This window comes from Natator depressus, chromosome 10 (genome assembly GCF_965152275.1).
Source record: "Natator depressus isolate rNatDep1 chromosome 10, rNatDep2.hap1, whole genome shotgun sequence".
Taxonomy (NCBI): Eukaryota; Metazoa; Chordata; order Testudines; family Cheloniidae; genus Natator; species Natator depressus.
Genome location: NC_134243.1, coordinates 76,171,443 through 76,196,232, shown reverse-complemented (window position 1 = coordinate 76,196,232; position 24,790 = coordinate 76,171,443). Strand labels below are relative to the sequence as shown.

Genomic DNA, 24,790 nt, shown 5'->3' with positions numbered 1-24,790 from the left:
ATATAGGATACATATAGTCCTTTAGACATAAAAACACTTAACAAATATTCACTAACGAAACCTCAGAAACTCCCTGTGAACTAAGAAGGAAATTATTATTATTATCCCCATTATGCATATGGGGAAAATAAGGCACAGAGGGCCATGGACTTGCCCAAGGCCACACACATCACACTGCTGTGTGGCCATGGCATCTGATACAGGCTTCCCCAGTCCACAGTGAGAAATCAAATTACCCAGGGCATCCAGTGCAATGGTGACTACAGAGCACCCTGTGCAAAGTACATTTCAGAGATTTTACAATGACACCAAGTGAATGCAGTTTTATCACAGAGTCTCTTGTGCCTCTCTATTTAATGGTCTGTTCATTAACAAACCCCAGTGGCTACATTTTATATGTCAGCTGTAAACATTTACTCCCAGCTGAAGCTTGTAACAGCCCAAAAGCAAATTTATTTACAGCATTAGACAAAAATCAGTGGGCACACTTTTGAGTTATGGTATAAAGAGGGCATAAAACACAGACAGGTCTGGGCACCCTCCTCCACTGCCATCATTCCAGAATACAATCAGAAGGATGCTGCCAATTAGTGCTGGCACAACAGGGTCACAGGAGTTAATAAAACTTCAGCTAAATCATCCCCCAACATGGGAAAAACTCTTCCATATGAGGAGAGAAAACATGGACAGATAAGCTAGCAGAATTTCTTTCCGATCATTACCCAGATTGCCCCTTCACCAGGAAGAGGTGGGGGAAAGATTCAAACATGTGGGATTCAAGAAGCCTATCTAAGGCTAGGTCTACACTAGAAGGTTTACCAGCTTAGCTATACCAGCAAAACCTCCTAGTATAGACAAAACTTATACCAGCAAAAAGTGCTTTGGCTGGTATAGCTTATACTGATCTTACGCCACTATAAGTGCATCTACCCAAAGGCTATTTGCCAGCATGGAAAATCTGCAAAACAATCAATCAAAAAATCACACCCCTAACCAACATTACTATGCTGGTAAAAGTTTCTAGTGTAGACCTGGCCTCAGACAATGTTAAGAGGGAACTAGATCACAGTCTGTAAGTACCTCCCTGGGGAGAAGATTTCTAATAGTAGAGGGTTCTTTAATCTAGAAGACAAAGGCACAGCGAGATCTGATGGCTGGAAGCTGAAGTTAGATAAATTCAGGCTAGAAATAAGTCTGTTATCCGTGAGGGGAACTTACAATTGGAACAACTTCTGCAGGGGATTCTACATCACTTGGAGCCTTTAAATCAAGACTGAATGTTTTTCTAAGTGACATGCTCTGGTTCAACCAGAATTTATGGGCTTGATGCAAGAGTGACCTGGGCCTGGTCTAGCCTTAAAAGTTTTGCCAGCTATGTCAGTTAAAGAAGTGATTTTTTACTGACATAGTTGTGCCAGGGAAAGCTCTAGTATAGACACAGTTATACTGGCAAAATCAGTCCTTTTGCCAGCACAGCCTGTTTTGTTTGGGGAACTGGTCCAAGCTATACCAGCAAAATGATCTTTCTGCTGGTATAAACTGTGTCTACACTAGGAGGGTTTGCTGATATAACCAGAAAACCTCTTATGTGTAGAAACGGCCTGGGTGAAATTCTACGGCCCATTGTGCAAGAGGTGAGAGTAAATCATAATGGTCTTGCCTGGCCTTAAAAATCTACAAATCTACGGAACAAGAGGCTGTCCACTGATTGCCTTGCTCCCCACGTCTCTGACACCTGCATCAGGAGGCAAGACTGGGAATAGCGTTTGAGCTGGTACCACGAAGGTGACCACAGTATAAGTGTCTAGGCAGAAAGACAGACAAGTCATGTGCTGTCTACTCGATCGTCCACCTAGCCCTGCAAAGCATTTCTTACTCCGTGGAGGAGTGCACCAGGGGCAATGACTCAGCGGAAATCAGCCATCTTCGTAGCCAGCCTCCTTCCAGCTTGCTGCGCACCTGTGGAGGTGTTTCCACAGCAGGAGGCAGGTAAGTGGCAATGCCACTTCCCCCTTTGGTACGAGAGGAGTCTGATCTGGGTCCCTTCCCCTTATGGGAGCAGAGGGAAGAGTCAGATCCCCTATATAAACAGAAGAATTGAAACATTTCATCAGTTTCTAATTATTATTTCAGTGACAAGGTTTGTTTTCATATAAACATCTGGAGAGGCTAGGCCTGAGAAGCAGAGCCCAGCAACCGCAAGAAGCAGTCCTCGGCACAGGACCCGGGGGAAGGATTTGGAAACAAGGTGGCTGAGGGCCACCTTTGTTCCTCAGTACCTGTCCCGGGGCCAGCTGGCAGTCACTTGATAGCCTCATTATTACTCTAAAGCTACGTCTACACGACTGCTGGTGTGCCCGTACTGGCGGTATCGCGCACTACGTAGGCGTGGACGCACAGGTCGAAGCAGAGCTGGCCTGGCTGAGAAGCGCTACGTACATACCCACTGGTTTCGGGAGGGTTTGTACTTGGCATGGCTCAGTCAGGCCTCCGCGGCAACTACCCATGCTACCACGGCTACACGGCTATTTATACTCACTAGCTCTCATCAGAGACACAGCTTTAGTTGTGCTCGGCTGGCTACGAGCCCGAGGGACCATTCCAGCAGGCAGGGAGCACTGGAGCCCAGCAGTGTTCCAGCCATGCCTAACACGCCCGCTTTGTTAAGGTTGAGAAGCTCTCCACCAGCTGAGGTAACCCCTGGCTGGGGGAAATCCTCCACCAGCCGGTTAAGATGGCTTTCCCCGTGCTTTGTACTTCTGGAGCAATACAGACTGGGGTGGGAGTCCGAACTGTACCTGAAACCTTCCATAACCAGAACTTCCTCATCCAAGTTGCAAAGAACAAAACAAACAGTGAAGTTATATTTCAAAGGTTATTTCAGTGTTAATAGTCTAAGGTGCCACTAGCATTATCATCCCTATTATTATTTATGTGTATTACCATAGCGCCTACGATACGCAGTCAAAAATGAGGACCCCCCTTGGCTAGGCACACAAGGAAAATGTTTCACACATGAGCTTTATGTCGACAGTCTAGCACTCATTTTGCAGGGAAATATTCTAAGGGTTTCCCCAACCACTCCACTCCAAATTGCTGTGGATGTGTGAAAGACAATTTGAATTCGTGACTTAAACCCACAAAAATACGGAAATCCAGATTTGCAGCCAAAACCCTGGGCTATTGTTCCATCCAAAATGCTATACTTAGGAACTGCAGCCACATATGGGACCTATATTGTGCAGTGCTCTGACATTCTCGCAGTGTTGGGAATCAAGTGCCAGGTGTTAGCCAGCCTGGTTGTTTAGTTTCCACTCTAGGGGAGGAAGGATGGGTTAGTGAAGGTTGTGAACAGGGACCCCAGAGACCTAGATTCTGTCCCTGCTCTACTGCAGACAACTTGTGTGGCTTTGGGCTAGGCTCTATGGCTCATTTCCCTATCTGCAAAATGGGGATAACAGCACTTTGCTACTTCACAGGGGTGTTGGGAGGAGAAATACATAAGGACAGCTCAAGCAGGGGATGGGAAGGAGGCAAATGGGGCCCAGCTGGAACCATTCCAGCCCCAGAACCGTAAAGGAGAGCCTTCCACCCTTTGGAGGCACTAGGGCCCATGTGGTAGCCCCCTCTCCTCAGCCACGTGGCTTTTTGGAAAGAAAGGGCAGAGAGAAACCGGACGGAGACTGAAAGGGCACCGCCGCTGCAGAAAGCTGTTCAAACAGGGGCTGATGGACACTGATGGGGTTGTCAGACTTTTTTTCTACAGACCTCACACTGAACATTCTCCCTGCTGCGCTGATTGGCTGTTTGCTCCAGCCCCTCTCTCTCTGTCTCTCCCGTGAGCTAATCCCCTTCTAACACAATGCCTCTGAGTGGACTCAAACAACAAAAGCAACAAATCATGGCGCTGACACGACCTTTGCCACCATCACATTGTTCACGCTGCTTCTGTGTTCTGTCCCCTTCCTCGGCCCTTTGTCCATCTTGTCTCTTTAGATTGTAAAGAACTAGGGGCGGACTGTGTCTACGTTTGTACAGGGCCTAGCACAATGTGGCCCATTCTCAGTCAGACCCTAGGCACTACCATAAGCATAACAAATAATAATAGATAGAACTACCATGCTTCTGTGGGTGCAAGTAAGACCATGTGTCTCAACTGCCTCTCATTCGCGTCTTACCCTTCTATTACTGTGTATCATTTACAAAGAAAATGCAGATTCATGATCCTGAGGTTATTTAATGCTCTAGAAATCTATCACTGTGGCACTCAGGCTGACTTCCAAAGCCACCTAAGCGATTAAGACCCAAACTGGGCGTCCAAATCCCTAGGCATCTTCAAAATCTTGGCATTAAGCTTTTTGCACTGACTTGTCCTTCTGATTTTGGTTCTTGGACTCACAACGTTCTCATATATGAGCCCTGGAAGCCAGAGGCATGAGTCAAACCTTGCTGTCTGGCTTAAACTTAGTGAGCCAAATGTATCCTTAGTGTAAACACATTAAAGTCAATGGGGTTACAGCAGGGATGAATTTGGCCCTGGATTTTGTGTTTGTATCATAATAAGTTGAAACAAAACTTGGCTGCAATGCCATCAAGAAAGGAGCTTTCTTTCCTAGCTAGCACTTAATGATCTCCCCTAGCTTCGCAGGCAAGCCTGTCTCCGTGAATGTCGAACTCTCAGAACCCCAGGGATTCGAATAAACAAGCGTAGAGTGGCAGTGCATTGGAGCCATACAACTGTTCTGTTACTGGCTCCACAGAGTGCGCCCGATGCTCTCGAGTCCTAATAGACTAACAGTCTCTATACACAGCCTGCCCGTCAATCACTTACTGGTTTCAATACCACCAAAGAAGGCTTCTACAGACTCCTTTCCCCCTACCATGGTAAGCGTTTTTCAATCATCTGACCCCTTCCCAGTCTTGAAAACTAACTGGAACTAGTCAGGAGCAGCCTGCTGCTTCTAAATGGAAGACTTTGGTTACATTATGTATCCACAATCAAAGGAGGTGTAGGATAATTGGCTGGAGTTTTGCTGTTTGTCCTATTCTGTAATTTCCTTTCAATCTTGGCAAGCAGCTGGCTACTTGATTCTGCAGAAGTATAAAAATCCTTTCTAGCTAAATTACTTTCTAAAATTCTTTCCTAGTTAAAATTCTTCTGCTGGGTGTGGTGATGCTGATTTACTAATTACTAATGAGCAAATAGTATTTACCAGAAACCTAGGCTGTCTGATAAGCTCTTGTACCTGTCTAATAGACTGCCACTCTTGCCATGGAAGGGACAATGTAAGGATTGTAGGCCCAATGCCAGAGTGACGCTGGGGCATAGCCAGTGAAGATTGCTGTATCTTGATGGAGCAATGGAGCAATCAGCATGGTGAAGAAGCCAGAGAAGACACTCTCTCTCTCTCTCTCTCTCTCTCTCTCTCTCACACACACACACACACACACACACACACACACACACACACACCCCCCCCCCCCCCCCCGGGCAAAAGGGCTCATTAGGAAAGTTGCAACAGTTTATTTTGCTCTTTTCCTATTTGTAATGGAAAAAAATATTCCTGACACTACATGCAGCTGGAAAGTTAGATATATCTGTGTACAGACCACGTTCATCTGAATGTCTGGAATCTGTGGCCTGCTCAACCTACACTTTAACGCAGTGGATATTTTGGTGATTGCAACCTGTTCCTATATAAATGGAGCGTTTCCTCTTTCTATTGTGGCAGTGGCTGGGTGGATTTTTATATTAGGAAAAAAGAGAAACAGGCTTAAGAAAAGTGAGAATTAGCCCTTCATCTTTCTCCTTCTGTAGCGTGACAGAGTGAAAGCAAGTAGTGCTCTATACAGCATTGCGGCTGTCTGAGAGGTACAGTAGCTGTAAACAGGCTGTCCTAATAATAAAATCTTGTATGCATACTAGGTAAAATTCACTGCTTTGCAAAGGGCCAGCACCCCCTTTTGAGCACCTAACTGGGATGTTTTCCATCCTCTGAAAGCAAAGATGGAGTAATCTCTTTTCTTTTCTTTTCATTTTTTGTCCTGTCCTGAGACTAAAAATATTACCACCTGGTCTGCCTCACTCAAATGGAGAGAGTTAGTCTCCAATTCCCATGGGATGTTATGGAGTCTGGTGCCAAATTGCCCACTGCCGATCTTAGTGGTTGCTGTTGTCTAGCCCTTGCTTTAATTAGAGGAAAGAAGAAGATAATGTTTACTTTCCTCCTCCTTCATGCTGGGCTTTGGGGGCATATTCGTCCAAGCCCGGATTCAGCAAACCATCCCTAGTCAGGAAAGCACTTAAGCACACAATCAACTTTAAGTGCACACGTAAGCGCTTTCTTGAACTGTGTCGTTCGTTATTCAAAGACCTGAACTTCGCAGAGACATCAGGCCAATTTCATGCCTGGCAGGAGTCCTTTGATGTCAGGGGATTTACACTAGGTGTGAATTCTGGCCCAGTATATCAAAGCTAATTCAAACAGAAAACCTAAAATATTCAACATACAAAAATAAACAGCAACCATGAGAAACAGGGCCAAGTTTCTGCTAATCGATTCATCATTCCAAACTCCTCTCTTCTTCACTCTTGGTGTAACAACAGCAAAGTATTAAGCCATTTATAATAGAGCCTATGTTAAATATTGTCAGGATGTTCACAAGGAAAACAAATTCCTGTACTGCACTTCAGACCTGTATTCTGCGATGGGAGATCCACTCCGTTGGAAAGCACCTCTTCCGCACAAGCACGAGTATGTTACTTAGTTGTCTCAGCTGCTGTTCAGGCATTCCTGGGCTTAATTAATCTCCTTTTATTCATCTGTCATCAAAAGCTAAGAAATCACCTTAGATTCATCACCACTTTCTTCCACCTCCACCTATGAGACTTCCTTGGGAGTCTCATATAAAACTATTTTGCTAGCTCCAGACTGTAGTAAAATGCCCTTAACTCTACAGAAACTCACCTGCTGTTCTTGTGACATATGACATCCAGCCTCTTTCTCACATTACATAATGCAACCCCTAAATTTACAAGCATCAGCCTCCTGTGAAGCTAGTAGCATATAATCACAGAGTTAAAGTGACAGCTTGGCCAGGAGCCTAAACTTGAGTGTTTTGCACAGGACAATTTATTGCTGCACAGTAAGCTGTGTCCTGTGCAATTCTGCAGTCTGGGAAACCATCACTGTTTTGGTGACAAGTGTTTTGGCGACAAGTGTTTTGGTGTAATCTGTTAAAAGAACAGCTTTATTGGAGATTTTACTCACTTTATGTCATTCCATTTTGATTGCAGACAAGTATAAATTGGGCCAATGTACAGGCTAGTGAAGTTAAAAAAAAGGCCAAGGGTAAATCCTGCATGACTTTACAAGACTTTTAATGGACTGTCAATAATGCATTTATAGTACAATATTTATATGCATAGAACAATTTTTTTTAATATGGTCTGTGTGTGCACATGCAATTTTTAAGTGCATGCACTTCCACAAAGAGTTGTTGGTTTTTTTGCTCACTATCACCTATGCATGCAACTGACAGAATTTGCAAAATAAACGCTATATGTGTACACAAACAGGTGTCCTGTTACCTGTCTGTGCAAGGTTGTACGCACATAAATGGAGTCCTCCCCAACACTCCACTGATAATTTGTCCATAGAGATTTTCTATATTTCATAGCTCTTGGGTATTTTAGTGAGGGCTACACAGACTTTGAATGAATATAAATAAAATCATAGCTCGGAGTTTCCAAGGAACTTTCGGGAGCCAGTGTCTGCGATTTGTGTCCCTAACTTCCTTTGAATATCCCAACCCCAGTGCTTTATACCTAATATTAAGTTCTAACAGGTGGGTTTGAAAATGTGAAGAAGGATGTACAGTGCAGTTCCTTTCACCGGGCAAGCTAAAAACAAGCCCTGAACTTGCAAGAATCAATCTCATCACCAGGCCATATAAAACTGAGGTAATGTCTACATTACGGAACCTATGCTGGCATAGTTATATCAGCATAGCTCTGTAGTGTAGACACAACCCAAACAGACAGAAGGAATTTTTCTGTCAGTGTAGGAACATCACCTCCCCCGATGACAGTTAGCTATACTGATAGAACCCCTCTTCCGTCAACAAAGCTGCGTCTACACTAGGGGTTTTGCTGACATAGCTGATGTAGCTATGCTGGTATGACTTAAGTGTAGACACGGCGTGAGTAAGGCAGAATTTAGCGTTCCTAATTAAATTAAGAGAGTCGGTAAATCAAAGGGCAACTGGGTAAAACAGAATTGACATGTGTGGATTGAAGTTCCTGTCTTGTACAGCTTTATCTCGAGTAGTCAGAGGGAGCTCTGGCAATCACATGGAGAAGTGTATAACACTAGAGCCCCTTTATTTATTAGTATTTCATATCTATAAAGCCAGAATTGAGGCTCCATTGTGCTAAGTGCTGGGCAAACAGCAGCACTGACCCTGCAATGGGATTTGTACAAGCAGAGCTTTTTGCCAATGTCATCTCCCTCACCCGATTTTCTATGACCTGATGAAGAACATGACTATTAAAGGCTCAGGGTTAGATATTTATTTTTAGCCTCAGTTATCTAAATATCAAGGGAGAAGGGAAGTGATTTGAGATGATTAAGGTGCTGGAGTACTGAGAAAATGTTCTATTGATCATCTACATACCTATCTATGTAGCTCCGAAAGCAGGTGTTGTGGGACATAACCTAATTTTGGATAAGAGGGAACTGTGGATAACTGAAGTTGAAATAATGAAGAGGAGTGTAGTCAAACAAGTATGATAAAACAGTGAAATATAATAATACTTTGCATTAACACAGCATCTTTCATCTGAGGATCTCAAAGCAATTATCACAGGAGGGGAAACTGAGGCACAAGGCTGTTAAGTGATCTGCCCGAGGTCGTGCTATAAGTTACTGGCTAAGTCAGGAATGCTCCCTGCCCCGACCCCAATCAACCTAAAACTTATTAGCTTCTTATTCACAGAGGAACAAAATGACTGCACCCCATATACATCCTACCAAAAAACGGCATATAAACGACCTGAGCGTGGAAAAGTAAATATGAACCATTTTATTACAGCAGTGACACCTGACAGCCTTGACTGACACCTGGGCCCTACTGTGCTAGGCACTGTACATGGACATAGTAAGAGGTTGCCCTGATGTTGTTACAATCTATATAGACAAGAGAGACAAAGGGTGAGAGAAAAGAAGCTCTATTGGCCATATTTGATGGATGGGGCACTGAGGCACACAGAAATTAAGTGACTTGCTCATGGTCAGACAGGCAGTCTGTGACACAGCAAGGAATTGAATGCAGGTTTCTTGAGTCCCAACCCAGTGCCTGTACTACAAACCCAACCTTTCCTTTCCCAAACACCATCATAGTTCATGCATAACATTAAAATGACCAAGTGGAAATGACTATATATATATTGTGGCTTGCAAAAGGATATCGTTTAATGGACCCAATTATTTATGGCTTATACTTCATCATTGACTTGTAAGCCACTCTGTAGCAGACATAGTGTCAGGTTGCTCTGTATCTGATAGCAAACCACCTCTTAGATGAGAAGAAAAAATACTCATTGCACAATATGCAAAGATAAGCATCAATTATTAGTATGATGCTTTCTTATATCACCTTCTCAGAAGACAGATAAATGGCTACTTACTGTTTTTGCTGGAACGCTACCAGGTAGTAAGATTGTTTCTATGAAATATTTCCTCAAAAGGTGCTTGCTAGAATCAGGACTGTCCATCAGGATGTAAGAACAAAAACAAGCCCCGTTCTGAAGTAAAAACACAGCTATATCTTCATTCCCTTGAAAGAAAAGACAGACTATGTGTACTCTTGTTTTCAAAAGGACGAAGCCACAAGGAGCTATGGAACTAACCCTTTAAAAAAAAACAGCTTGGGTGTGCAAAAAAGGAACTACACTAAATAAGCCTGTTTCCTCTAGCTATGCTCCTTGCTACAGTCAAACCTTCAAAACATTGAACCAAGTTTGGCTGCTGCTGCTTCATTTTTAGCATCTTGTAAAGCTGTATGCGCAGCAGTGTTGTAATATACATGATGTTCATTCCTGATCCGATCTAGGTTTCAAAGAGTGTATCTGATTGATATATGTTTGTTTATGAGGTTCTTGCTTTGTTTAAAAAAAAAGAAAAAGAAAAAGAAATTCTAACTAGACAATTGAAACAGAGAATTTATTATAAGAATTACCACTGGAGGAAGTTCTGAGTCTCTCATGGTTTGAGTTTACTCCATTTTGCAGGGCTCTGCCTTAAATTTGACAAAAGGCTCAGGGCCAAATTGACAATGGTGTCAATCCATAATAACTCCAGATAAGTCAATCCACATTGACATCAGCATGAGAGGGAGAGAATTTGTCCCATTCTTTAGAAGACATTATCATCAAAAAAGGGACACAGCTGCAGAATGTGCAATTACATACCTGCCTTTATAGCAGCATACAGTGGTAATCTCTTAAGAATTGGAAATTCATTCTTCCTTACTGCGCAGCTCCCGGGGTCAGCATTGTAGGTGAGGATTAAGAATTTAACTATCGCCAAGTGTCCCTGCTGGCAGGAGATGGCCAGCATCCAGTTCAGGAGTCGCTGGAAATTACTGGGACCTATCAGAACGATAAGACGTGGGCTTTATTTGCTGCTTTTTTGATGCGAGATAGTTGATCATTAACAACTTAAAAGGCAGGACGTACAGGAAGGGGCCCCCAAATGGCCAGACCGTCGACTATGCTGTTACCGCATCCTTTAGAGGAATCCTAACCTGACTAGATGCACTCTCTTTTCTTAACTGAGGTGGATGCTAAGTGCTGTCTTTTCTGTTCTTCATTTCCCATCAAGACGAGGGGCATAGAATCATAGAATATCATGGTTGGAAGGGACCTCAGGAGGTCATCTAGTCCAACCCCCTGCTCAAAGCAGGACCAATCCCCAACTAAATCATCCCAGCCAGGGCTTGGTCAAGCCTGACCTTAAAAATATCTAAGGAAGGAGATTCCACCACCTCCCTAGGTAACGCATTCCAGTGTTTCACCACCCTCCTAGTGAAATTTTTTTTTCTAATATCCAACCTAAACCTCCCCCACTGCAACTTGAGACCACTACTCCTTGTTCTGTCATCAGCTATCACTGAGAACAGTCCAGATCCATCCTCTTTGGAACCCCCTTTCAGGTAGTTGAAAGCAGCTATCAAATCCCCCCTCATTCTTCTCTTCCGCAGACTAAACAATCCCTGTTCCCTCAGCAGTTCTCACGACATTCACCCAGCAGCGCTGGGGGCCCAGAACAGTATCAGACTCGCCAGGGGGATATGTGGCTGCAGAGCAGGCACTCAGGGAGACTCCACACCCATGGCAATGCTCAGTTCTGTACTAGCTCTTCACAGGCCAGTACAGAAGAGGGTTGGCAGCCGGTCAGCAGGCTGCAATTAGGTGAATCGAGGGCCTATAAATCCCAGCAGGATGACTGAGTCCAGAGGCTTCAGAGTGGATGAGGGTTGGTTTCCAACCCCCAAGATAGCCCATTTCCTTAGGCTTTGCGCAGGGATGTGCCTGCCTTTTGCCTTACATGATTAAATGGCTTCCTGACATGGTCTCTCAGTGTACACCGCAGGTGTTCCTCATAAACCTTCCCAGACTTACATTTAATACGCACAAACTGTCAGTTTCCATTTATGTTACCAAGTAACATCCTGCATAAAACATTCACAGCAGGTGCGAGCTGGAGCCCTGCAAGGTCTACTCTACATGCTTGAATTTACATGCCACTTCTTCATAATTTCTCAGTTGAAATTACCTCACCCTCTTCACCCTTAGCAACTCCATAACACCACCAAATCTCCTGAAAGCCAGGCGCCAGTTCGACAGTAAGCTACAGACTCAAACGTCTTAACTGGGCCATCCCTTCCCAACAAGAGTCATTGCAGCAAATCTGCCAGAGCATGACTTCTGGCACGGGATATATAGGTCATTTATTAACATCATGCCCTAGTACTGATCCAAGCATGATATTCTCATGGTAATCAGTGGGGAGTCCTGCATAAAAATCTACTGAAGGTTATGCTGCTTGTAACTCAGAAAAAAACCCAGAAAGTGTAAAAGAAATCGTTGCAATCTTCTTATTGGTTAGCTTCAGAGTCTACAGGGACTTGGTCAGCTTCAAACTGATCGAAATTTCCTGTCTTACTAAAACCATCGTTGACGACTGAGACTGAACAGATTTTTTAAAATCGAATTTAATTTTCACTGTTTAATGTGGCTCGCTTCCTCCTCTTTCCCCTGCTCAGCTTGGGTCATAAAAATGGTCTGGCCAGTGTGATTTTCTGTTCCAGCGACCCAGCACAATAATGCAAGGTCTGCATTGCAAACCTGGCAGGGGGATGTTTAAACTCAACCCCCAAACTGTTTTTAATAGAGATGGAAACTTTTCTATCGCTATTTCATTTTCTAAATGTGTTTTTAAAAATTAAAAGATCATCTACCTGTCTTTGAACGGGTTCATCCTGCTTCCACTGAAGTCAACGGCAAAAAACCCATTAGCCCTCATGAATGAAGGACCGGGAGTTTAAAACGGACTGCCCTGATGCCTAGAGTACTGCAGTTGCAACCTTGTAGGGCTGCACCAGACCCCTGCATCTGCTCTTACACTGGGGTTTGGAGCTTTAGCCTTTTCCATCAGCAGTAACTGCACATCGTTAAAATAAATAACATGTTCAAAATAACAAACAACCCTCCTGAAAAGACAAGCTGAAAAAGCCAACAGCAAAAGAGAAGAAAATGTAGGACTGCCTGTGAGCTCGAACCAGTGCTCACTCAACAGGCTCTGGCTCTGGCTCATCTGAACTGTATCACTGCAGAGTGCCAGAACACCTTTTTAAGTGGGATTGTGCTTTCTGAAAATACTTTCTGTTCTCTGCAGGGGCTGGGATGTCACCCAGCTGTGATGACTGATAGGAATTGATTGCCAAAAAAGGCTTCTTGTCAGCAAACATGGAATATTTCTTCCCAGAAGGGAAGTTGTCTCAAGGCACAAGGGATATCAGATCCTGCCACCCGTTTCCCCTTCCTGGAGGAGGCAAAAGAAAAGTAGTGCTGGTCTGAATCTGCAACACAACTGTGCAATCCCATGAGGCTGAGGCAAAAGTAGGCGGGGAAGGTAGAGAACAAGCTGGTCACCGACAGTCAGTCAGACGAACAACTTACCAAGCAAAGAATCCAATAATTCCTTCACAATGTCCTCATGTCCAAAATATGCTGCCACCACAGCCGGATTATCATCATTGGGTTCCGTCGGTAATCCCACCAACGCTTCCTTGAGTAAATACCTCACTGCAGGCAGATCTCCATACGCTGATGCAACACTCAAAAGCTGGCACTAGTGGAGAAAACACAGCATAATAAGGCAAGGCAATCTCTCCCTCTGGCATCTTTTTCTGAGGACTATGAAGTAGGTAGACAGTGATGGCGGAGGCCTTCTAGCTACGTATTTAAATGTCCCCCATCACTGTGCTATATGAACTCTATTCACAAACACTAATGAATTTATCATCACAATACCCCTGGGAATTATCATCTCCATTTTACAGATGGGAAATTCAGACAGAAAGAGATTAAGAGAGCAGGGTCACAGAGGAAGCATATAGTAAAATCTGGGCCTGAATACAGACCTCCCAAATCTGGGCCTGAATACAGACTGCCTTTCATTGCCGATTGTAATACTCAGTACTTTATATTACTGTATTACACACACTATGGCTTTTGGGCAAACCAATCTCTCAGCTGACAAAATCTCTTTTCTGTAAATGCCCTTCTAAATTATCTCACTGACTCCATCTGTTTTCTGTATTGGAACAGTCTACTACACTGAGCAGATAAGATTTTACATTTTTTGTGTAACCACAGAATGCAAGTTTTCATTCTATATTAAAACAACTCAGTATCTTCCAAAGATGATCAAGGTCTGTGATGTAGACTCTGGAAGAGGCTCAGGGCAGCCAGACACATTGTACATTTCCTTTGAATTACCTCATATGAAACCTCAACCTTGACCTGAAGGAACCCCACCTCCCAGAACATCTAGAGTGATCAGCTCCTGCCAAGCAGATTTGCACAATCGTTCCAAAACTGCACCGCTCAGTTGCTGGCGTTATGCAATGCCCCCGGAGAGGTCATTGCTGGGAACTGAAGCTGGGACCTCTGGATCTAAACACATGAGCCTCTCCTGTCAAAGCTAAAAGAACCAGCAGCCATAAGTAGGGTAGGCGAGGTAAAAGTCACGCTACTCTTGGCATGAAAGAAGCCAATAGCTTTGTCCAAGTGGCTGAAACAGCCCCTTTATCATCTCCAATGACACCCAAACAGAAATGGAACAAAAACAAAACTCAAAGCACAAGCCCCTCTTGGGCGAATACAGATTACTAAACCATTTACCCCACAATCTAGAATGTATTTTGCCATGAGTGGCCTCTTTTTCTAGAATCATGAAACAACATGGAAACCGCCCCCCCCTTCCTCCCCAAACCATTTTTACAAAGTCATTTTTCTGAGTAAAACCATTCACTTTAAACAGTCAGTGAAGAACGAATGGTTAATTGACAGTTTCCGAAATGAGGGTGCAAGAGTTATCTTTTCCCTTCCCTGCAACCAAGCAGATCATCTTGAAATAGCGTCGAGAAGTGAAGAGCTAAATGTTGCAGGGCTTACTCAGTCCTCACCCAGGCAAAACTGCAGTAAGGTCCAGTGGCCAGGGCAGAGGACTGGGAGTTGGGAAACTTGGGGTGAAATCCTGACCCCATCAAAGTCAATGGGAGTTTTGTCACTGACTTTACTGGAACCAGGATTTTACCCACTCTCCACTGACCTGCTATGTGACCTTGGATAGGCCAATTCACCTACCTGTGCCTGTTTTCTCTCCAAACCATTGGCTCTCTTGTCCATTTAGAAAGTTTAAGGCAGGTCTGCCTCTTACTTTGTGCTTGTGTGGTGCCCAGCACAATTAGGCTCCAATCTTTTGTGGGTTTCTGGGTAATATTGTAAGATAAAAGTGAATGGGCCTTTTGCATGAGAAACAACTGCAGATCCAAGCCCAGAGTTGGTAGGTTTCTTTTCCAATGAGACCCGATGACAGATAACACATACTCTACCTTTTCCACTTGTAATATGTTCTCCTCACATGAGAGTTTAATCAGCTCTTGGGCCTTACTGGTGTCTCCACTTTTGTAAGCGTCCTGAATGCTTCTTATCACAGGGGAGTGGCCTACGGAGACATCGCCAACTGTGGACTGTTTGCCACCCATGTCCACAGTACCTGGGTTAAAAGGAAAGAAAAGAAAGGAAGAAGCATTTGCTTATTACTCGTGCACTGTTGCAATGTCAAAGCACACAGAGAAGAACAAACGGCAATCCATTTGCTGTGGATTATTTTGTGCATACAGTAAAAAACAACAACAACAACAAAAGAACATCCTAAAAACCGGTGCTCAGACAACTTTCCAATGGGGACATGAAACTGAAAAGGGCAATGACTTCCTTAATCTCTGCTAGAGGGACTTTCCAAAGGGAGGTGCATAAAAGCAGACACACTTTGGATTCTGTTAGAGTCTGTTAGCAGAACAACACGGGCTGAGCAAGTACTTAGGCAAGGTTGCCACCTGGAGTAGTTCTGAGGAACTGAGTGGTCCCTACAGGTAGCAAGATAGCTCTGAATTATTATTTAGGCCTACTTCTTATACGAAAGTCTTCTTCCGCCATCAGTACAATCACACTAAATAACAAGCCATTGTCATTTTGTGGCACCTCGCATCAGAGGGACTCGCACGCTCTTTATACACATTAATTAATTAAGCCTCACAACACCCATATGAGGGGAGGAAAAATTATCATCTTCCGTTTTCTGGATGGGAAAAATGAGGCACAGAGAGATTAAGCAAGGTGCCCAAGGTCACACAGGTCCACCTTGGATGAGCCAGGAATAGAAACCAGAGCCCTAAATCCTGTGTTTTAGCCACAAAACCATCCTAGAAAGATTAGATCCATTTTGTCTGAGGATGTGTGATGGGGTGTATATGCACCACACCCCCAGTTGGGGAGCAAAGGGATTAATTCTTCCCTTTAAAGGTGCATGAGCTGTCAGGACCGGCAGAGAGAGAGGCCTTCATTAAGAGGCAGCCATAAAGCTAGTGTTGACAGGGACTGCATTATGGGTCAACGAGTTTGCAAGGCTGCTTTTTCAGCTCATAAAAAACCAAATCCCAAATAAGCTTATATCTAAAACAATCATGACTAAAAAGTGCCCAAGAGGCATCAGGGCCTAGCAGGAAGGGCACTGGCCAGCAATGTCAGCAAGTCTAGATTCTGTTCCTGGCTCAGTAATTCACCTGGTGCGTGACCTTGGACAAGTCATTTCACTTCTCTGTGCCTCGGTTTCCTTCCTCACCCTTTGTCTGTTTTGTCTATTCAGGGCGCATGCCCTTTGGGCCAGGGACTGTCTTGGACCATGTGTTTGCGCTCTGCCTACCATAATGGGGCCCACCAACAACCACCAACAGCAACAGCTGACTCCATTAAAAATGAAATTATGAAAAGCCTGAAAGAATGAGACATAATTATATGGAAAGAAAACGGGGGTGCTTTCTCCCCAGTGAAGAGAGATCTGTTAGTAGTTAAAGAAGTTTTTCCTACCAAACCATCATTATAATTCCTTTAAAATCTGTCTCAAAGAACCCTTCAAAGCCACCAGCAGATCAGTTGTGCGTAGAGTAACCAGATGTCCTGCTTTTATAGGGACAGTCCCAATATTCTGTGCTTTGTCTTATATAAGCAATTACTCCCACCCCATCCCGATTTTTCACGCTTGCTATCTGGTCACACTAGTTGTGTGCCTGGGTTTATTGCATGAGGTAACAAGAAGATCTTTGTGAATTTTAGTGTAATGCAGGCTGGACTAAGGAATACATTTGAATCAATCTATAGTTGTCAGTACATACCCTTGGATAATGCAGTTTGAATTACCAATACATTCTGACTAACATTGCTCATTAATTATTTAAATCAAGCTCAAGTCACCGAGACATCTGAGACGGCTCCAGAGATTCATGCTATTAAGATATGCAGGCAACAGTAATCCTTCTCAGGAGCTGCAAAATGTGTGAAGGGCAAACAGCAAGAATTCAAACCAAATGAACATGATATTAAATGAAAGTGGAATGAGCAGCAGCTCTGAATTAACGCAACAGGGACAATTTTCACCCCCAATTCGTAGGGATTTTGCTGAATATATAGAAGAACATTTAACAGTTACTAATCTCCTGCCCCGATCATTTAAAAATCACTGCACAGCCATAGCTGACCTATCAGAATAACTATATTTTTCTGTGCTTTTATACAATAAGTTACTTTTTAAATTGTCTATTTGAATGCATTCATTTCTTTGCAGGTTTTTAATGGCTGTGGAAGGTGATCAATACAGGTAATTCATTATAAGACACTAGCTCAAATGGTGATAAGATGGTACTTCACTAGATAGGGAAGTTTAAAGGAAAATGGGTCTCTACCCCAGTGAGCTCAGCACCTGCTAAAGTATAACCAAGAAATAACCCATTAATGCTCCATTTGAACACTCATATCATGTGGGAAAGATAGGGCTCATAACTGCTTCACTGGGCGACGTGAATCAGTGTTCATGTCGCACCCCCCATCGGTACCTGGCCCGGGCCAGGGAAGCTAAAGATCCAACCAGCAGACCAAATTAAGTGATGACTGCTGGTCACGTACCACCTGAGGCATATTGCGCATATGCTAAGAAGAATGCTTCACTGAACCTAGCTAACTTCTAGTCTTTGAAATGACTGTATTTACGTTTAAACATCATAACAAGGGCAAAAAGTTGATATTGCATATTACTTAACTTAGTTTTGTAACTGTCATCACAATGTCTTTCTAAGATCACACTCTGCTTAAGGGAAACTGATCTCACTCCTCAAAAGCCTGAGACCCCAAGCTATCATTAGATCATTAGCAACAGAAAAAGCTTGCAACTCAATCAACTTTCAATCAGAAAGAGAGCAAAACTGAGGAGTCACAGGGCAAGAAAAATTCTTCCCTCAAAGTCATTTACCTCCATGTGACCAGATTGAAGTTAATGAGGTTCCACAGATTTAAGTGAGAGTGGAACCCAGTTCATTCATTCTTGGGGTCTCAAAAGAAAAAATGTTATCTGTTGCATAGCAATGGGTCTGACTGGGTCACAGTAATTACCTGATTCACTAATGGCAGCTTGAGAAACCATGCTTCTACTTTTGTCATAAGTTTTGCACTGATTTTCTTAAAGCAATTGTAAAAATATTAGTAACATTATTTAAGAGATAGGAAATAATGGGTAAGAAGTGTGTTTATTTGCTTAATTTATATTAAGTATTAAAAGAAAAGAATAATTACCTTTCTTTGATCAAAGACGATTTTATTTCTAGAAGATTTATGACTGAACTACCTTAATACCTGCATTTATGTTTCTGGGAAAATTCTTTGCTAAAATATGTTAATTTTGCCATATCGTGTCATCCATTTTTAAGCAGAACTCCCCATTGAAATCAAGGGTAAATTAAGTTTTGCCTAAGGCTTTAATCCTGCAAACTGTTACACATGTGAATAACTTCAACACCTGTGAGGGGTCTCACTGAATAGGCCAACTCACATGTGTAAAATTACTGAAAGAATGTACGTGTGGCCAACTGCTGAAGACAAATTACTCTGAAAATGCCCTTAAGGGTTCAATCATGCAAGGTGCTGAGTATTCCAGCCCGGACCCAGCCCATAGTTTAGCTCTAAGCATGTACTTCAGTAGCAGGGATTTAACATTAAGCATATGCTTAAGTCCTTTGCTGAATAGGGGTCTAAATGAATATAACATATAGGGACTAGTGAATTACATTACTATAATTATACCCAAGGAGTTCTGATAATATTGTAAGAGGCCATCAGAATCAAACAAAATAAGGCCCACGGGCTTTCTCTTGCCTATTCATACCCCCACCTCCGGTATCTGCCCTATTTGAGACCTCTGAAGCCCCAGACTCTGTTTGTTCCAATGAGGACAGTAAGCGAACCAAGCATTGTTTTAAAAGGGAAAAGTTGTAGGCATTCACTGACTTTTAACAGTGCTTCTTTCTTTCACAGTTGAACCCACTTTAGACTTCATATTAAAAGAACTAATTTAGGAGATGTTTCACACTTTTGATTTCAATATTATTTAAGGGGTCACCACCAACTCAAATGTAGATTATTCAATATCAGGCTTTTACTAAAGCTAAGAGCAGTAGAAATATCTCAGATTTTCTTTTTAAAAAGTATGCAAGGAAACTGTTGTTTACAAACAAACATGACCCCTGCTCTGTTTGCAACCTAAATGTTATGGCACTAACAACCTGGAAGTGAAATTGACAGCATTCTCCAAGCTAAGAGAAATGCAATAAAAAGTAAACAAATGTCATTAACAATGGAAAATATATGGGGATTTTATAATTACGCACAGTTTTATTAACTCTAAGGCCTTGTTAATAACCTGGATAAGGAATCTGTTTGTTTAAAATATACCATTTCTAAACTGACAGTGTTCTTTCAATTAAAAAAAGTGACTGTTTGCAGGTAAACTCCACAGCAAATATCAATATGTCAGTGAATGATAGCACAGTAAAGGGGCAGATTGTGCAGTATCGTATGGGTCTCTTTACATTCCAAATGATCTACTCACCAGAATATATGGGTAGTACCTGTCTTTGAGAAGTCACAATATAAAGTTTTAAAAGGCCACAACTCCCTATAACAGATTAGGCAAAAGATCTTTGGACTCAATAGACATAAATACTTTCATATCAGGATATTTCATTTACCATAAAACAGACAGGACACAAATGAGATGTTTGAGAGAAGATAAAATGGGAGCGGGGAGTTTTTCTGTTTCAATAAAGGATTTAAAACAAAACAAAACCCCAATCACCCTCGCTTTAAAACTGCTACTAACCTTGTCATGCTTTAGGAAGACGATTCCAAGAATTGGAGCAAATCGAAGATAATTATTTTAAGACCATCTCCCATAAGGTATCAACCTATTCAGTGATGGTCCATTAAGCTATTAATTCCTTGAACTCTTAACCATCTGAACTCTGCATCAGCAGAAATAGCTTCCAGACAGTCCTTACTGCGGCCACTAGATGTAACGCCTCTTGGCTGGAGAGATGGCTCTTTGTCTGAAGTGACTACCGCATTTTAGCCTTGATGGTAATTTTCATCTCCATGTCCTATTACAGTGAAATTCAACCCTCTGGTTCTTAAGAGAGGATTCGGGGGATGGGGATGGGGATGGATGGGTGGGTGGGGAGATAGCGGCTCCAGGGTGACCTCAGACATTAATTCCTCAGCAGCACCAGATGGCTAGTGCTGAGGTTTATCAGATTAATCTTTTGCCATTTTGACTCTTGAACATTGTCACAGAGCAAATGAAAAAAGGAAAAGTGGTGGGTACTGGCCTTGTTTAAAATGGGCAAAATAGTTCAGACTAAAAATAAATAAATCACCAAACCCAGCACAGATTCTGAAATTTTACAATAATAATCCAGACATTTTAGCAGGTATTTGTGAAACTCTGAAACAAACTCCAGGCCAAGCTAATACTAGCATGCCTCCTGCACCTTCTGTAACAGACCCACGCTCCCATTTATTTCCTGTTTCTATGAAAAGTTTTAAATTAATAATACTAACAATTATTTTGCACTTCTAGGACCCTAAATAAAGCCCACTGCAGTCAGTGGAAAGACTCCCATTGGCTTGGGTGGGCTTTGGATCAGTCTCCTTTAGAGAGTACTTCACAATCATTATAGGCCAGGTTCTGCCACCATGACGCACTAATTTGAAGTAGTACTTTACTCCTTGATTCACCCCAAAGGTGCCAGTAGCCAGATGAGGTACCTGGAGCTTTACTTTCTAGAGAGTCTGAGAACAGGTTTCACAAATCCCCTTCCTGCGTCTTTGCGGCTCCCAATTTATTGAACAAAAAACCCCAACAACCCTGAAATCGGTGTTAAATATGCTGGGTTTGCAGAAGGAAAGGGAGACACGGAGTGAAACGCCCCTGTCCCTCTGAACAAAATCAAACTAGGAGAGAATTTAGATAGTGCCCCAACCATGCACAGGTGACTGGATTGTTATTCTCCAGATTAAACAAAGGGGAAGGAGGGGGGAAGAAAATCTCATTCCATGGATGACAAACTACTTTGGGGCATATTCTTTATTTTCTTTGGTAAATTTGTATGGTCAAACCACACGTCCTTCCCCCACTCACCACAGCAGGCCCCAGTTGTGGCAGGCGCACCTGCCCCACCCTATGTGCTAGGGAGCTCACTCTGAGGACAGTGGAGTGACAGTTCTGGAGCTCCACCAGCCGTTAACCATGCACATGGGGATTAGGAGGATAGCCACAGAGGCTGCAATTATGGCCACAGAGTGGCTTTACTACCTCACAGCCCCGTTACTCAGGATCGAGCTCTATTGTGCTAGGTACTGTACAATCCCAGTGGGAGACACGGTTCCTGCTCTGAGGAGTTTATAATCTAATTTACATGGTTCTTATGATTTAGATGAAATATACAAAGTCCCATCTGTCTGATTTATGATCCTGGTGGAGACATTTTGAATCAATCAGAACCATTACAAAGTCCCTGCTGGGAGACCCATCAGAGAGGTTACAATAAATCCATCCAGGAGGTAACAAAATGGCCTGGATCTGTTGAAGAGCCAAAGTGACAGAACTGGGCAAAGCCCTCCTGATGGTAAAGTGATCTCTCTCTGTGACTAGTGTGATGTAATGACTGGAGACACGGGCTATGATCACACCAAACCTTCTCATTCTCCATGCAACCAACATCACATCACTTCTCCAAGCAAAGAGGAAATCTCTTCTGTGCTGACTCTGAGGGCTTAGCAGTTCAGTTTAACCAAACACCCATTATTTAAACTAATTACAGCAATTGTTCTACACTGAGAGCCTCTGGGTAGGCCAGTGGAAAAGAGGATGTAAAACTGGGCATCACCCACAACACATAGAGTACAATCAATGCCCAATTCCCCTACAAATGGAGCTGGTAACTATGTAATTAGAGAGGGCCAAAGATGAAATCAGGAGGAATAGTGCCAGGCTGACTCCAGAGAAAAATCAGAAATTGAAGGGGTCTTTTGTTGCTGTTGTTTAATTTAGCACTATTTTTAAATTGCTTGAGTGCCAGTACCTGGCATGTCAAATTTTGTCCCATATAAAGTGTTTGTCACTAAATTAAAAGGACTTTATACGACAAACTTTGACAAGCAGTAATTTCAGTGACGCATCGTGCACCACGATAGTGAAAGCCATTGGAAATGGTCAAAAGCAAAATTCTCTTAATCTGGAAGTGAAATCATTTGTTAAAATTGTAAATGAAAATCAGAAAGTGAAAAAAATGGACTCTGGGAAGGAAAATGATTTGGGGTTTTACTCCCTTGAAAAGCTACACCCAGAGGTAAATTACAAAAACGTAGCAGGCCTAGGAAGCTGCAGCTTCAGTTCTACATTTATAGGATATTTTCTGTAATGAATCATCTGCATTTGGGTGTATATCTGCCTGCTACCTTGGATTATGGGAATGAATTACTTTATTCTGGGAGTCTGAGTGAAAATGGGTCAGTTATTCATTTTGTGCTGGAGCATAACACAAATTCAAGAGGCCACTTAATCCCATGAAAAGGCAGCAAGTTTAGAGCGCATACAAAGAAATACATTTCAGTGCATCACAACATCAGCATCAACCTGCGACTTGTGTTATAGGAAGTTAAATCACATTCAACAGAGCTGGATAAGTTCATGTCTACTAGCTATATTTGTAGCTATGAATGGTAAGGGAATACGGGCATTTAAATTTCACACTTAAAGCTGTAACTACTCCCCTGTGGTCATCAGGAAAGAATGTTTGCCTTATGTATAGCATTGCACCATTGGCTAGTTCAGGGGTTCTCAAAATGGGGCTCGGGACCCCTCAGAGGGTCGCAAGGTTATTACATGGAGGATCGTGAGCTGTCAACCTCCACCACAAACCCCACTTTGCCTCCAGCATATATAATGGTGGCAGATATATTAAAAAGTGTTTTTAATTTATGGGGGGGTCGCACTCAGAGGCTTGCTGTGTGAAAGGGGTCCCCAGTACAAAAGTCTGAGAACCACCAGGCTAGTTATTCAAGTGCATGGTGGTATTTTGTATGTCTGGGCTACAATGAAAGGCTTAAACAGGGACCAGTACTATATCATCTGGTTTGACAAACCCTATGTAAAGTCTCAACTCACAATACACTCAGACATTCAAATGTACATTTCTCCACATCTCATCCCCAGCTCCCTCAACTCAAGTTATAAACATTGTCCTTTACTGAGCGAGTTAACATGTAACATAGATCCCGTATCCTAGGCAAGCTAGCCAAACTGTTGCAAGTAAATGACAGGAAGCGAAAAGCAAACTTAGACCTGCTCCTCTCTCTTTCCGAATGGGACTCAGAATGACTGCGTTAGGAACACTAGCAGGCATTAGCTAGCTAACCCTGCTGTCCTCAGATCATAAAAGCAGAATGCTTATCTGTCCGAAAGTCCCTTGGTTCCTGTTTGCCCTTCCTGCTCCGTGTGCTGAAGAGGAAGAGGTGAAGCTGAAACCAAGTTAAAAGTTTGTTCTGATGCATTTGCGCTGGTGGGATCCTGGCTGGTTTCCAGAGAAGCAAGCAGAGATTGTAGGAGGGGCACAAGAACAAGTCAGAGCAACTTGCTTAATTCACTGGGAAAAAATGAATTAATTGGGCTAATCAGACACACAGGTGACTTCACCTGTTTAACTGAGTGCAGGATCAGGCCCATTAACTTTAATGTTATGTAACAAATTAATTCCCCATTACTTAAGAGCTTTCAAAATTCTCGTGGTCACAATCTAGTTTTTAGTAGGCAGGTGTCAGACTCATGAAATCATCATCATAACCAGCAGGCCAGGTGTCAACACTCTATTTAGGCCAAGACCAGAATGGGTATGCAGAAAGCGCTGACCTCCTGCCCACAGATATTGCCCCTCCAGATCAAAGGCGAGGTGCCCTGGTGAGCAGTGTGAAGAAGCTTACACCGTCCTTACCCATATTATACTCCTCTAGGCATAAACAAAAGACTTTAATAGAACATCAATATTTTTTTGAAAGAAGTGAAAAAGTTGATATTAAATTCCATTCAGTAGGGAAAACAATAAAATAAAATAAATATCAGGGAACAGAACCCTAAAATGGCCAGAGATGTGGTTATTGTGCAGAAAAATTAAAATGACTCAGCTTTTAAACGAAAGTTCTATTTCTGCGGCATGGTTTCAGTGATTTCATCCCAGTCCTACAGTTTGCATTCACAAACGTGCTTATCGATATAAGCCACCTCTGCTACTCTTTTTCTTTACCAGATATATATTTTTAATTGGAACAGGCATAAGTACAATTACTGTTCTCTCTTTGATTCCCTTCACGCTGCTTTTCCAAATATTGACTATGCCAAACAAAGAGAGAATATTAAAGCACCGCTCCTGGGTCTCCAGTGGGAAGTGACAAAAAGGAGATATAAGGACCATCCCTGTTCAACTGAACAAAGTACAACCCATGAAATCCAGACCAAGAGAGGGAATTAATTAGTATATCTAGAGCTGGTCAAAATTTTCA

At 42.7% G+C, this 24,790-nt stretch overlaps 1 protein-coding gene across 1 annotated transcript in view; it reads right to left on the bottom strand.

Moving 5' to 3' along the window:
* LRRK1 (leucine rich repeat kinase 1) overlaps positions 1–24,790 on the bottom strand; it is a 108,899-nt gene that overhangs the window by 63,601 nt on the left and 20,508 nt on the right. The window contains exons 4-7 of the mRNA XM_074966549.1: positions 15,184–15,347; positions 13,244–13,415; positions 10,472–10,651; positions 9,689–9,837 (exon numbers count right to left, since the gene is read on the bottom strand). Of these exons, the coding sequence (XP_074822650.1) occupies positions 9,689–9,837; positions 10,472–10,651; positions 13,244–13,415; positions 15,184–15,347 (665 nt within the window). The remainder of the gene's footprint in view (positions 1–9,688; positions 9,838–10,471; positions 10,652–13,243; positions 13,416–15,183; positions 15,348–24,790) is intronic.